Consider the following 16,477-nt stretch of genomic DNA (forward strand, 5'->3'; position numbering starts at 1 on the left):
GCCAGCCCCGACCCCGCGGCCCGGGGACCGCGCACTGTCCGAGCGACGAGCAGCCGTTAGATGCAGCCGCAGGAGCCAACAAGCCCATCGTTTCAGAAATCTAAGCATTTCGTTATTTAGGGCACGTTTTACTCGTGTGCGTTTTCGTTGCCTGCGAGTATAAATCTTTGAAGTGCAAGTTATAAATATTAAAGCTGAAATGCATAGGGGGAGTGTGTGTATCAAATTTTAGAATAAATTCTTTCCAACCCGGTTTGCCACACGTAGTCAAGATGCACTTAAATTAAGAAACAGTTACTTTGTTTTACAAGGGTAGGTGCCTGTTTCAGAGACTGGCGCATGATTTAACAACAATAATTAACATATTTATATAACACATCGCTGGTTAAACATGGGGGTTTTGAATCTAAGAGGCATTAAAATAATATATAATATTTCCTGAACTGGAGTGATTCCTGAAAGTATGAAGCAATGATTTGTTTGGTTTTTTTCACTCCCATTCAAGCTACATCTGTGCATATATTCAGAGCCTGAAACATGTAATTCTGCCCTAGAGAGAGTGGGTGCACTTTACCAACAACAGCGTGTCAACTGGCATCTGCTCGCAAAACAAAAACAAACTGCTATTGAGGACTTTTTTTGCCTTTTTCCCTCCTTAGTTCTTTTCTTCCATCTTCCTCTCATCTCTGGAAGCTCCATCCGTATTGGAATAGGCAGCAATTATTCCCATCTCTGTAAGTAGTCTCTTTTTTTTTTAACTGCATTAATGGCATGCCTTGCAGTCATGTACAGCTGTAGGAATATTATATTTAAAGTCCTCTAGCAGATAAACATCAATCCATTAAAAAGCAGATAGCTTCCTGACTAAGAAAACAACCGAGTTAACAGAAATGGACTTAACCTTGTGGTGTTTATACAGACAAAACTCCCAGAAATGATCAAGAGAATTGTCTGAAATAGAAGACTATAAAATTTAGTGTCAGGTACAAGTACTTCCATATGTCTTTTAAAAAAAAAAAAGTTCTCATTTTCTCCTTTTCAGCATTTTTTCCCACAACAACAAATTAGCACTTAGCTGCAAAAACTGATTTACAAATTGAGCACACTGACATCAGTCAAAATTTATATCATTTTGGCACTCACTACTAAAACAACTATAGCTAAAAGTGACTTCCAGTCATTGAAATAAAACAATTCCTGACATTTTACTTCCTTCTACTCTCCTTTTTATGACTTACTTCTATAGTTATTACATTAATGATTTTTGATAAGGAAATATAACATTATAGGAGTCAATTCTGCCTGTGTCACTGGTCCTGTTTTGGCAAACCCCGCCTGTATGCAGGGAAGCAGAGCAGCATGTCCAGTCTCTTAGGTGAAAGAATGCATAATGCTAAAAATATATGCACAACAATTAAAACAACCAAGGTATCTCTTGGAGCAAGTGCTGCAGCTCAAGAAAAGCCATGCTAAAATGCCGTAACCAGATTATGACTTTGGTAACAACTTTCAGGCTAAGATGCTCATCATGGGTGAGAAATCATATGATTAACCTGAAGTTTAAAGAAAGAAGAGGCAAAAAGTTATCTTATTTACTTTGGAACATACATAAAGGAACAACAAAGTCAGGCAGCTGCTATCATTCACAGATCAGAAATATTGTCAAGCTTAATGTTTGCTGCCACAACCTACCAACTTGGAGAAGTTACTCATAGTGTCAACACTAGGTATTTGTAGGATCTAACTCTAAGATAACTTTGGTAACTAGGAGCAGAGTTTGGCTGGCAAAGCTGAAGACAGTGCAAAACCAAGTAAACGCAAAGTGTCATCTTTCAGATTGCCTGGTAATCCCTTAAACTCCTATAAAAAACATGTTAAGGTTGGGCTCAAGAGCAACTGCAAAATTAATAGCTGCTGATTAAAATTGTCAACCTTCTGGCTACCTAATAGATGGCCAACTGGCATCACCTAAGTCAGAGAAAATACATAATAACAATACCCAAATGGCAGGGAATTGTAAACACCTACATTAGTACAGCTACGTGTGGCCATCTACTCATTTATTAGTGAATTGCCCAAAGACTTGGCAAAAAAATACTTGTGCTTATGTTGTTACAGGTTAATATTGCAAAATACTGTTTAGATTATTTTTCCACAGAACTGTTGGTTTTACATTATGCATGAAATGACATTTCATAGCACTTCATTACATATGTTGCCACTATACGTTTAGTTTAGGGATTCATATCAGAAGAAGATAATTTCCTAACCATTCTTTGCTTTCATGTTCCTTGACCCTTAAGCTCATATTTTTCCCTGCCATTGTCCCTCCCAGAGAGACCACTTCATGGCAAGACAACGTTGTATTGCATTAACTTTAAATAAGTGGAGTTTTGTAATAAATCTGTTGCAGCAAACAGTTCATAGTCTGAGCATAGCCCTAATTTCCAAATGGGTGCCTACGTCTCTTAAAAACTAAGTGTTCTTAAGACAATATTTTTGTCTTTCTTTGGCCTTAACTGAGCACCGTTCAGCCAGGTACAATGTTCTGGCTTTCTACACAAGGGCTACTGTGCTTAATTATTGTAATGCTTGGACTGCAAAATGTTCTACTGACAGTCACAGTGGCATTCATTCATACTGTGGCGCTCTCCTCTTTCTGCACAAAAACCCAGCTAAGCCAGGCAGAGAGACATACTTGCCACAAAGAAAAAGTTCAGAAAATCCCGATCCTAAAACCGGTAGGTGCTTGAGTAGACACTGTGGATGCTGTCCCTCAGCATTCAGCTCACACACAGTAACAGCACAGCTGGCTGCCAGCTGTGTTGTCACTGATTACTGCACTGCTAGCTCTGCTCTGAGACCCCAGGATGACAGCAGAAGGTTGAACAAACTTCTGCTCATAAACAAGAAAATCTTTCTGTACGCAGCAAGAATAAAATGCTCTGTCCACTGCTGCAGACTAGAGAGTCTGTAGCTCTTGCTCTTGATGGCAAACCCTGTGTTTTTCCCAGAATGGTCTCCAAACTCAGCCAGTTTAACACAGTTGTCTGGAGGCCAGTAGTCAATGAGCACACTACACACATTCATGTGCACAGGTGGAGCCCAGTGCCTCAGTTCAAACAGGTGGAGAAACTGGGTGATTTTGAGTCTGTGCAAGTATTGTACAGTGGTTCTGTTGGCTGCACCAGATTTGAGACGTACAGAAAGACAAGAGATTGCTTCAAGCCTGTGTGTGACAGCTTTGCTGGTGTCCTGGAGAGACTACATGATGCCAGGAAGTTTAAGAGCCAGATTGATAGATCTGCACCCCGCAGCAGTTTATTCCCTTGCACTTGTGGGATGCCTTGAGAAGCGTCAGTGATCAAAGCACCAACGTCTACCACCTATCACCAGCCTCTCTCTTCTCTAACAGAATGCTAGAAACCATGTATGTCTGTGATGCCAGGCAGTGAGGGAAACACATGCTCTAGTTGCCTCCTCTTCTCTAAGTCCACAGCAAAGTTTTAATCCTCAGAATAATCTCCTCTTTATTCTCCTTTGCTGATTTTTCTTCCTCAAAGTGTGGATGTTTTCTCCCATCTCTCCCTACAGTTTTCCACATTGCACTTCAGGCTTTAATGATTCCAACTGTGCAGAACGGATGGATATTCAAATACCTCCAGAACCACACCTCAGAATTCTTTGTTCTCCTCCTCTAAGTCATATCCTGCTCAGTGTCTTTCTGCAATCAATTTATTTTATGATGCCTTGAAATCATCTCAGTTAGATCAAGAATTATTTTTTCACCTTTTCATTTATTAGGCTGGAATCTGCACTATGAAGGTATCAATTTCTCTCCAAGCCTGACAGTTTCTTATCCTCATTTATGAGGATGTAGGCTGACAACTCCAAATCATTTATTTCCACTGTAACTACTGATTTAATGCTTTAGTTTTAGCAGCTTCTCCCAACTCCTACCTCCCATTACTGTTTTTTTTTTTTCTTTACTGGAGAGAATAATAGATTAGAATTCATTCCTATGCACCTGCTATGCAAAAATACAGATTAGAGTCCAACCCTGCTCCCTATCAAATAAATAGAAACGATGCTTTAGTTTTTGAAGGGGATCTCATCAGACTGGTACAAGCAGCCATACTGAGAAACTTCTGAGAGAAGAGTAGAGGGGAGACATGCTTTAGAGGTGCTGAGCGCTATTAACTCTTGCAGTCTGGTATTTCATTATTATATAATGATTGTATTTGACATATGTGTTCAAGCACCTAAAATGCAGTAGATGCCCACATGCCTTATGCACAGCATCTTTCACGGAGAGGTGGACACCTAACTGATTATGAGCTTTTGTAATGTCTACTTAGGGTCTGTCTTCAGATGCTTTGACAATTTGTCCTGAAATTCAGAGCTGGCAGAAGCAAGCAGTTCAGTTGGCTTTGACAGCATTTATGCAAACAGTGATTTTAGCTCCAAGACTTAATACGTATCTTGCTAGAACTTCCTGAAATCCCTCAGACTGTTTTTTAAAAATAATGACATTAGATGACATTGAGACACCTACGGTCTTCAAGGACCTGTGTGAAGATAATTCACTGGAGGACATTCCAGCCAAAGCCACTTGATCACTGTCTATTCTTAATGCAAATACTGCTTCTATGACACTTTGTTTCTATGGCTTCTTTAATTCTAAGTTTCTTATCTTTTAATTGCTGTTTTTAGTTTCAAGCCTGTTAATCCCTTTACTTCAGTCATTAAAATGAGGATTTTCCTTTCAGCAATTGTTTTCTTTCTTCATTGGAAACATAAAAAGAAATAGTGAAATACGTGGGTTTTTTTAATTTTTTAACTTTTAAATCTCTCCTATTGGCAATTAATCTTTTTTAGTTTCATGGTTTAAGAGAAGCAGCTCTGTAAGCTTCTGATCTTTACAGGTTTTCAGCATCCTAGCTTTATTTTCAATAAGCTGCAAAATTGCTACAGTATTACTTCTAACAGTACCGTGGTCACTTAAAAGACCCAACTGAGACCGAAGCTTTATTCCACTAGGTCCTGCACAATATAACTGGCCTTGTCCTTCCAGATTGCAGGTGTCTAGATAACACAAAAGGTTGGAAGAGAAAAAAAGTTTGGCAGAAAAATTAATTGCTTTAGATTACATAGCAATTTAAGGAGAAAGCAAGGCTCTCCTGGCTTATGGATTGGTATCTGTCCATTATTTGGCAGTGACTCTTGCTAATAAGATACTGCACTAGTTATTTTCTCTTGTAGCATCTTTTTTTTCCATCTTTGTCCAATCCTGTATCTGTCTTTGTTCTTGGGGTTGAAGGAGCAGACTTGCTGCAAAACAATTTCCAGAACATTTATTCTACTTTTACTTTTTCATGTGATTATTTTATGTAGCTGAATTAATCATCCACAGACAAACCTGTTGTCCATCAGGCTCCGACCTGGTAGAGAGAAATACTCTGAAGTTACATTTAACCTCAACTTTCAGTTCCCATTTACTTAGGACAGAAAAGTAACTACAGCTGGCCTGTAATGTTTTCCTAGTCAGATCACAAATACAGGTCAGTCTGCCTTTCACTGGGGAACCCAAGAGATACATAGAAATTACATCTTTTGCCTCAGAAAGTTGAACACTTCAGTCAGTAGTACGAACAGCTTTCTGAGTCACTCTAAATCATTGACTAGTCTGCTTCCAATTTTTAAACATTGAAAACAGGCCTCAACTTGCAGAATGGGTTCAGTCAGGGATTTCTATAGCAAGGACTCAGGATCTTAAAGAGATGAGCTTTATAAAGAGATCCGAGATCCTCTGGGAGAGAGGGTAATAGAGTACATGGCAGAGCACCCAGCAGATTGCAAGCTATTTAGTCCTAGTTGGAAGACTAGTTCTTACTAGGACAACCTCAACCTCAACTTTCCTTCTAATCCACACTTAACCATCTCCTCCTATTAGCAGAGTTCAATATTTTGGGCTAAATGCTCCCCACTTATTGTTATTTCCAAGTTAAGACTACTGAGGTACACAGTGGCCATTTTCATTCTGCAAATGCACACAGTATGCAAGTCGTTGGCTCAAACAACTGGCAAGAAGTATAAGACTTTTTAAATAAAATAGGCCATAATAAAATAGGCCCAACACAGAACAGAAGAGACTAGAGTTTTTAGAAATTCATAAACTATGTTTCCTTGTGGTCATCTTAACATACAGGTCTGAAACCTGCCTCTAAAGGCGCAATGATTAGGCAGCCTACTGTGTGATCCTGTTCAGCAAACAAATGTGAAAACCCTGCAGACCTGAACAGATAATAAAAGCTCTGAATGACAAATTAACACTCTGGGTTTATTGCAGGTGCCACGTTGACAAGTAGTCCAACAATATGTAGTCATTTGGTATTGTAATTATAACTCTGCCTCAGAAATATATCGGGAGAGGAACATGAATCCAAAGTGATTTCTGTTTTGGCCCAGAACTTGGTGCTGGGGAAAGAGCACACGCGTTGCAAAGAGGAGCAACAAAGAGTAGCTGTTTGGGATTACTTTTATGCACCATTTGAACCTTATGTTAAACTACGCTAACAGCCATGCTCCTCACACTAAACACGTTTGTGGAAACAGATGTTCCTTTAGAAAGAATATAGGACATTCAATAATAGATTGAAAAAGCAGTTACAACGTATTCATGCTATTGTGTTTGGGGGTACATGCTGTATAGTACATTTCTTAGCACCAGTCGCAATCAGAAATTGTCCCAACGTATAGGGAGAGCACAAAATCAGAATGCTGCCAACAAGGATTTTGTATACATGTAGACAGACACCTTTAGAAAATACTTTGCTTTTAGAACAGCACAATCCTAAATGGAAACATTGTGGTACCAAACACAGTCATTGTGTAAAAGTAATTATTGCTTAGCTGCTTCTTGTATAACATTGTAACTCTTTAAAAAAAAAAAAAACAACCAAAAAACCAAACCAAACAAACAAAAGAACCACAAAACAAAACACCACCCAGACAGGAATCCCCACAACTTTAATTGCTGGGAATTCTAGGCCATTTTACCCCAAAACTGTCTGAGCTGCCTGCCAGAAATACAGTAGCCATTTGGGAAACATACTACATGATGTAGCAGAATTGCCTGCGTTCTGTTGGGTACCAATTTGCACAGCAGCCCTCTGTGCCTTTACTTTCAAGAGCTAGTGTTTTTCAAGTTGGGCTTGGACTTTATTTGCCTATATTTTTAAATTGCTCGCATAAAGTAAATGGAATACAGCTCTACTACTCCAATGAAATGTAAAGATAATTTCCAAGGAGTCTTTCTACACAAAGATCTTCCTTGCCAAGCTTAAAAACTTTTTATTCTGTCATTAATGAACTATTTTTTGTGTATTTTACTTCTATTTGTCACTATTCGAAGGCCTTACAAAACCATGCAACTAAACAATGTCAGTGTATCTGTTTGCACACTCAGATGCACTTGTCAGAAAATAGTTTCCTTCTATGTACCATCAAAATAAGACTACTTTATAGCACTACTGGTGAAATGCGGGAAAAAAATATTATTATACCTTCTTTGAATAATATAGGAGGTTTTCCCCCCCCCCTTTTCCTGGATAATTTTCAGACTTGCCGATATCCATGAATTTGTTTGTTCCTTATAGCATGTTAACAGATTTTTAACCTAACAAACTGGAATACATTTACATAACAAGTTCTTTTTTTTTTTTTTTTTTTTCAGTTATTTTTTCAGTGTGTTTTAGATGGTGTGGCTGGTCACTAGCATTCCATGGGATATTTTGTGTTGTACAGTTAATGTGTCAAAAAAAAACAACAAAAAAAAACAACAAAAAAAACCCCCATACTTTTCCTTGCATAGAGATTCCCCAAATCCTTTGTAAATTTTGTGTCAGGCAGCTGCTGTTTGAATGTTTACAGACATGAGACAAAACAGCTCTTCTGAATAGCCACTGAAAGCTAAACGCCTGTAGCTTGCTGGCATTGCATTTGCAGCGTCCGCTCTCTCCTCAGGCATACCCTCCAAACTTCTGGACTAGGACAGGGTGATCCTGTTCAGATATGACAAGTGATGACACTCCCATTTCTTGTGCAAATATGTTTTGCACAGGTGAATATTAGAATGGCCTGAAGCTCTGCTTTTCTTAAGTTACTGGGCTTAGGCTGGTATTATCTCTCCTTTGAGAGTGGGAAATTTGTGTTCATGCGTATATGCATAAAGATAAAAGGAACCATAGTTCGCTATCAAAGGACAAGATAAAATTACTCCGTTTTCCCCCTCTCTAGGTTGGGATGAGTGATCTCAGTTTTCTCCTCAGCCCCGAAGAATCAACAGTAATCCTGGGAAGTGCCTTCAATCTTTCGACTGAGGAGCTAGTCAAATATTTGGCTTCATGCAGAGCTGCAAACCCTACTATATAGGATTTAATGTCTCTGCAAACCAAACCTGAGTTTATGTCTCCATGAATTTCCCCAAGGGTTTAAGATTATTCTTACAATCCTTCCCCACTCTTATCAGACTGAGTTCCTACCCTTAATTGTCAAACTGGAAAGGGATTGCAAGAGAGTTTTACTTACAGCTAAGAAGCCCTTAATCCAGCGCTTCAGGTTTATGCAACATAGCAGATCTCTTCTTTCCCCCTCATTCATCCATTTCGTATGTTAAACTGGGGCAAAGGTAGATTGTTTTGGTTTGGATGTTAAAGCATGTAAGTCAGTCAGAAGGCTAGTGCATCAGAGACGTGGTCTCCTTGTGACTTCTTTGGTATGCTTCACCTAGACCTCATCTGTCTCCAACACTATTTAAATGATCAGCAACAACAGTATAGGAAATATTTGGTTTGAGTCTGAGACCCTTTTCACATCTGCCATCCCATTTCTATCTGCCCAGGGCTTTCAAAAGCAGGCAGACCGACTTTCAGTAGACATGTGGCTTTGTTACTCAAGAAGAAGTTGCTTGTTACACAAAGTCAGCTATTGTTTCTCCTCCTTTCAGATGAACAGAGCATTCTGCCGTGTAAAAAGGAAGAACTACAGTGTGGTGACGGTCTCTGCCTCTTAAACTGGCTGCGCTGTCACTATAAGAAGGACTGTGGCAGAGACTACATGTCCATCAAACTAACATGCTCAAGTGAGTTACCCTTCACTTTCCTAAATCCTGACACAATGTCCTACAAATGTGAATACATTTTCTCACTGAATTGGTGTTTGTAGCAATATACTGTTCTAAATATTAGATTTGATCTGGTTTTGCTGTTGCAAGGGTATGGATATTTAGAGGTTTATTTATTTATATGTCTAAATCATTTATACTGCATGCTTATTTCAAGTAGAATAGTAGACAAATATCAGCAGCAGTGGGCACGGAAGACTTAGTTGAGCTCAAAATGCATTAAGCTAATGTATTGTGAAGGCTGCTGCTCTGAAATGCCAGTTGAGGGGGGAATTTTTTTTTTTTTTTTTTATAAAGCCTTAAAAAGGCAGTTGTCATTGCCCCAAACAGACAGACACTGGCAACTCTACAGAGCAGCAACTGCTGGCCAGGCACTCTGCATTTGGAAATGTTAATGTGAATAAATAAACAAAGTGCCAGATGATTAAAGTAATACTTGGGTAGGGGAGAGGTAAAAATTACCGTCAAGTCAGTTATCCAGTGTATTAAATGGAGTCATAGGGTAACATTTGTAAACAGTGCAGATAGTTTTAGCCATTTGTTTTAGAACCAGATTTGTTGCAAGTAAGTAGAAAGATTAGCTGGAGGATTTCTGATTAAAAAACGTGTGTTGTAATCTCAGCAATTGTTGTTTACTAGCAAACTTGGTGATTTAACCATCTCAGCTTTTTCTCTTCCTACTTTTTGCTCCTTATTCTTACTTGTTAATTTCAAGCTACAGTTTTAACTCTGAAACCTTCCTTTAACATACCACTTTTGTAACTAGCGACATCTAAGAGGGGAAATTACTTTTAGACCTCTATTCTACACAGTACCAGTAGGACGGATCACATACTGCTGTCACTAACTACTTGCCAGAAGTATTTGCAGACTTGGGGTTTTTAGTTAACATGGCAGCGTACACAGAAGAACGTAGCCGCAATTTTGCAGAAAGACCAGAAGTTACAACAGGGAGAGCACATTGACAGCTCCTGGCAACACACTTCAGGTGAAAGTAAACAAATAAATTAGTTTCAGGAGTGAGCCTAGTACACTCCATCCTCTAATGAGCATTCAGACGCATGGAGGCATGATAGAGCTAATGCAATGTACCCTCTGAAGCATGTCCAGTGTAGACAGCAGGCCCTCAACACCAACTGTTTCATCTACAAATCCATGCTCGTCACAACCTACTACCTGGCTTTACAGTAGAGTTGGAGCACTCATGCAACACAAGTGCTCTGTAGAATTGATCATAGTCCATTAAGTAGAGCAGGTCAGATCCACAGAGCACAAAAGATGATGAGTTTATAATTGAGAATTCACAAGGGCTACAGTTAACATGCACGGGAGGACACAGAAGACCTGCATTTAGACAAGACCTCAGGTTCTTATGCTCTTAATTCCTGATCTAATCAGCAGAGATTAGAGCTAGACATGTGGTTGTTTTTTTGTTCTGAGAAAACATATTGGATGTGGTTGTGGAAGATTTAATGGGAACACATCAGTTTTGATGATCTTGCATCTTGCCTGGATCACATGAAAACCTTTCAGCAACTTCAGTCACACATCAGTATGCAGTATTTTCTGCCCTTCTACAGAGGTGTGCAGAAAGTAAGTAGTGAGTGGCAACCAACTCTTTTTAATATATGTAAATATATATTATTTTTTTTCTAAATGCAAAGCTGTCAGTTCGTTGCTAATAAAAAACTACAGTGATGACAGCTGATAAAATAGAGTCAAATAGTCACAGGTTTGCTCAGAACACATTGCAGTAGTTAAGAGCTCAAAAGCACAAAACCAACAGATCATTTGCAACGGTTACAGAAGCGCACACAAATCAGAAACTGCCTAGAGGAAAAATTCATTATTTTTCAATGGAAAGACTGATTTGCTGTTCACAGATGAACCTGAGAGCAGAGTGTCATCCAGCAAGGCACTAGCATCTGTCACTTCATATATACTTCACAGACACGGAAATGTTTCAGATGAGACGAGTGCCAAAGCACCTCTATCGTGTGTTGGTTTTGCTGAATAACAGCAAGACCCGTTAGGAGATCAGCACCAACAGAAAACCTACACAGAACGACTATGCAGTTAGAGCTGGTGTACCACTTCCTTCAGTCTCATGCTGTCAAGAATAGCACTGCTACCTAGTAAAAAAGGAGAAGGCAGTGACAGAGCTAGATGGAGTTCAAAACCTGACAGATTTCCATATGCAGTTAGCATCACATCAGGAAGTCATGTCTGAACATGTGGGTAAATGAGCACATGAAAAAAATTACTTGTGCATAAAAAAAATCCCTGTGTGACTAATCTATAGGTAATATATAATACGTATAACAGACTGTGTGTATATATATATATAAATATATATGTATCATCTTTTTTCTTTTCCTTTCTATGTGTGTGCAAGATAGAGGCAGTCCAATTGAATTTTTTATTCTTATTTCTAACTTTCTGCTTTTGTAATACTAACATCTAAACATTTAGCCCATAGGTTAAAAATACTTTCATTCATTCAGTCTATTTTCTTCTAATACATTGTAGAATTTCCTGGCAGGATCCAAGAACCTGTGATGCACACTGAAGTAATTTAAAGTACTACACCCTGGAGCCATAAAGCATGAATAAAAATACCAGGCTTTTACATATTAGTTGCAATTATTCTTTCTCATCTGAAGCTTGGCCTTGAGAAAGTAGGCTCGAGATTACTTCCTCAGCCTAAAAATCCCCGAGTACAGGGGTCCACATAGTGTGCTATATAGAGAGGGAAGTGTCCATAAATGCTGTTCAGATCACAATCCCTGCTTCTAATGGAAGGATTGAACATACAAGCACATTGCACAGCACTCAACAGGGGAGCAAATGAACCCTCTGAGTACTACTCATAAGACTGTTTTCCATGTAATTAGCAAAGCACTTTTCTGAGAGGATCAATTAATTACATTGCCAAGCAGCTGGTGATACTGTTACATAGTGTGCAGAGGTCTGTTTCTTAAATTCATTATATGGAATGTTTATCAAAGTCCAAAAAGACTTTCAATGCTGATAATATGCTTTACTGTGTTACTTTTGTTCTTTCTATTTCAATTTTGTTCCACTTCCTTCCCCCACCTTTCCTTCTGGCTTTCTAGCAACCCAAGGTACCTTTTCATAAAGCTGAAATAGTAGTTTCTATATGACAACTAGTGGTTAAGCAGCACATATACCATGAAGAACACATATCTTTTGGAACCACATTGAAAAATCTGTACAATAATTTTACTTTCAAACATACATCAACATGCATCAAACTGGAAAATGAGAACCATCTCAGGTGCTTCTGAAAAGCAATGCAGTTCACTCCCCAGTAAATACCTACAGGCAGGACTTGGGTACTCAGGTGTTTCTACTCACCAGCAAGTCTGTCATCAGCTTTGTGAGATCTCGGAATTTTTGGTGGACTACAGCTATACAGGGGTTCCCACAGAAGCTGTCACATGCAACTTCATTTGGCAAAGCTGGAATAAAGCAGCAATTCAGTCTCAGCTATCAAATAATATAATAGAACAGTCACCCAGAAGAACCAGGATAAAATATAACCACCACAGTAAAAGGAAGGGAAGTGTTTCCTATTGCACCAAGAAAATTGTCCCATCAGTCTGAAAACTGGTCAATCATTCCTACCAGCACTAGAGTTCTTAAAAATGCATCAGAGAAGCATGGGGTTTTTTTACTTTGGACTGGACTAGATCCTCTCCGAGGGTACTTAGATTTAAACCAGCAGCTCCAGTGTGAGTATTCAGGCCTTTAAACAAACACACAACTTCAGGTTATGGAATCCAAAGCATGGAAAGTTGTGCTTTCTGCAGGTTTAAAAATAAAAAGGTTTTCCATAGCATACCCATTAGAAGCTTATTTGTGCAAGAGTTTTCTTTTCTAGTCTGAGAAAGCCTTTTTTCTTTAAATGGAGAAATAAACAGCCAGGTTCCTCAGTCTGTGAGGAACATGTGCTTACTATGCATGTACATTCACTCCAGGGAGTTTTGTATTTGCTAAGGGGAATGCATGAGAACTGCTTCTTAAAACATGGTCAGTACATCAACCATGGAAGCAGATTAATGATAGAGTGAAAGGGAAATGACTTTGAAATCACCTCCTGCCCACTGTTTCATTAATGCTGAACCTAATATTCTGGATTCACTTACTTAGGGAGAGAATAAAATGAGAACCTTCTGTTCTAGCATTTATAAAATCAGATACAATAGTGTCTATAATAGGGGCTCCCTGCACCAGTAACCACTACCATGTGGACTCAGTACTTATTTAGAATAAGAGATTGCTTTGTATCAGCTATTCAGATATGCAGGATCTCAGAAATGGGAAGGGCAAAGGAAAAAGAGATGCTAGCAGAAATAAATACCTAGGAAAGGGGAAAAACAAAACTGACAGCTCTTTCTCAACCGTATTGAACCACTTTTACTATCACGTAGCTCACTGAAATCTCTTGTGGCCCACTGCTGTAAGACAAGAATGAGGCCATGGTATTTTGAGGAAATCTATCACTATTGTGGGCAGTCCAGTCATACTGGAACTCTTGACATTATTACTTGTCCAGTTATGAGCAAATGGCAGAGACATTCAACATTCCTATTTGAGAAGCGAGAAAGATTCCAGAGGGCTTGCACACAGAATGGTGGTTATAAAAGAAAGACAGGCTGTAGTATTTTACACATCCTTTCAGACCTAGGCATGTATAGGAAAAGCTTTGCAGCTAGCCACAGTAAAGTGAATTTTCAGGGAAGGGAGGGGAATCAGAAAAATCTTGGCTCCTCAAAATCAACATCCACAGTATCTACTGAGAGTAAGAGCAGACTTTCCAGTGAGGCTATATTCCAGGAGAGATTTCCATCATATGTTTCACATATTGCTACAGGATGGAAAACATCAGTGCTTTTGCCACAAACCATAGTCTAGTTCTGTCAAGAAGAGCCTCAACAAGTGGTGGATTGAACAAGAAGAATGTGGGATAACTTCTTTGTTCTTTTTGTGAGACCTCCCATGGCTTCTAGGCATTATGGTGATTTAAGTAAAGAACAACAGTATCAGTCAGTGTGTTGAGCCACAGCTCTGATATTCTTAAAAGGCTGTTTACGGCATCACAGTAATCAACAACAGCTTGGCAAGCTGTGTGTGCACATTCATAGAGATGATCCTCACACAGCCAACAGTATATGCTTCCTAACGGGTGATGTATGCATACACATATAGAAAAACAGCTCTGTAAAAGCGGTGCCTCAACATAGCAAGAAAAAATGAAACAGGAATTAATTTAATATTGCAGGATTATAAGTCCCCACAATTCAGTTAATTTTTACCCTCCATAGTTATCTTGGCTTTCAGAGACAAAATAATTGCTTCTTTAGCTTACCCTGACTGCTTAATTTTAGCATTTAAGAAGCAAAACACTGACATAAAAGTATTTCATTTAATGTGCAGCTACCATGAAATTCAGCCTAATGGGAAAGAACATGAACTATTTAAAGTGTATTTCAAGTATGGATATATTTGCCTATTCCTTCCTGTATCAGTCAAACAGAATCACCACATGAAAAAAATCCATTCCTGTATCTTTCTTCCTCTCTCTTTCTCCCCCTTTCTCTTTCTTGTGCTCCTGTTTTTCAACTTGACTGATGGTGATTTTTTGCTGTTAAATCCTCTTGGATCAGAAGTAGAACCACTGCTAAGTCTTAACAAAAGCATTGTACTGCATGTACTCAAGGGAAGATGCCCTGAGAAGCAATGCATGGATTTGTTCCAGTTGAAAAAACAAGCTAATACTTCCCTTGCTGTAAGAGGAAATCAAATGTATAATCTTTGCTCAAGGGTTAACCGTACATTTCTCAGAAAATACACTCAGCAAAATAGTGTTGACCTGTAGCACTTACGATGTACTTGCCCTCACCTACTCTTTTTCCAGTCCTCTAGCCAACGATTTAGCACAAAGGCTTACATGCATACAGAGATTTTAGCTATCTTTTAGTGTCTCGAATTACCTATGTGCTTTTTCTTAAGGCTGTACTGTCTATCTAGAGACTTCCCTGAAACCATGAGAAGGCTAAAATTCTGCTTCCAATTTAAACATGCATTTTCACGTGAACCAAAGAATTTGCCCTACTGAAGCCAAAGACAGTCACCTGTGCAATCACTACTCCCACTTCCAAGGGTTACATGACTGGAGTCTTTTGTACCAAAGAAATTAAGTGTCTTTTATGTCACGTGACACTTCTCTTTTTATTATTAAAGTAATTAAACACTGCACAAAAACTTGCAATAACTCTGTCATGAAGACTATACCAAGGCTCATATTAACAGGAGCCAGGTTTATGTTTGTTCTAAAAGCTGCATTTAGACAGACAATCACACAGATTACCTTTCTATTAAGTACCACAGGCCATTTAGACTCATAATTTCCATCGCTCTCTGTGCAGCTTTATATAGTCAGGTAGGTAATCCTGCCTATGGAGAGTTCTCTCTAGATAATCCTGGCTAGAGTCAGCCGGGTTGGTTAACGTAATCTTGTCATAAGACTGTTGAGGAAAGTACGTTTGAATACTACCCAGACTTTGATTTCGGACAGTTCATGTCAGAAAAGCAGATTTCAAGGGAGGCACGGTACTGTTATTTAAACAACTAAATATGAGCGTAATATAGTGACAGCAGTCATTGAAAATACTAGATTTTAACCTAATGAATGCATTCTTTTGTTTCCATTCACTCCAAGTTAAGTCTAATAGAAGTCCTTTAAAGTTATTCCAGCTGAAGAAAAGGAATTTGTCATTTCACAGTCTCCTTGCAAATCTGTATCCAGGCTTCTTCTAGTCCATGCAGACAGTTTCAGGGGAGGTATACAGACCCTCTGAGTACAGGTTTGCATACTCTAAATTGTCAGTGGAGGTGGACAAGTACTCAGAAAGGTGATTTCGTACTTGAAGGCTCTTTCAATTATGTCCATTGTTCACTTCTGCTTACAATGTTGGTAATATGTGAATTGGATTTTATATCAGGCAAGATTAACAAATACTGACCCTCAGCAGGCAGTACAATACATATTAAATAAAATTTTAAAAGAGAAAAATATGCTGAATAAACATAACAGCACTGGAAGAAGCAGTCTTCCAAATTAACCCTTAGAGAGGATAAATACAAGTTGTAGAAAAAAGGATATTGTCATTAGTTTTGATAATCCAGAGTGAGGTAGTACATTAAAATTATAAACAAATCCAGCAACAGCATTTTTATATGCAATAGGCTGCAAAGTGTTGTAATAGG

At 38.7% G+C, this 16,477-nt stretch overlaps 1 protein-coding gene across 1 annotated transcript in view; it reads left to right on the top strand.

Moving 5' to 3' along the window:
• Nucleotides 1–659: 659 nt before the first annotated feature.
• Nucleotides 660–16,477, top strand: part of BEAN1 (brain expressed associated with NEDD4 1) — a gene marked incomplete at its 5' end in the record, with an annotated part of 45,095 nt that continues 29,277 nt past the window's right edge. The window contains 2 exons of the mRNA XM_010168406.2: nucleotides 660–734; nucleotides 9,008–9,142. Coding sequence (XP_010166708.2) covers nucleotides 660–734; nucleotides 9,008–9,142 — 210 coding nt within the window. The remainder of the gene's footprint in view (nucleotides 735–9,007; nucleotides 9,143–16,477) is intronic.

Source organism: Antrostomus carolinensis, unplaced genomic scaffold, assembly GCF_000700745.2.
Source record: "Antrostomus carolinensis isolate BGI_N321 unplaced genomic scaffold, ASM70074v2 scaffold5795, whole genome shotgun sequence".
In the NCBI taxonomy this organism is placed as follows: Eukaryota; Metazoa; Chordata; class Aves; order Caprimulgiformes; family Caprimulgidae; genus Antrostomus; species Antrostomus carolinensis.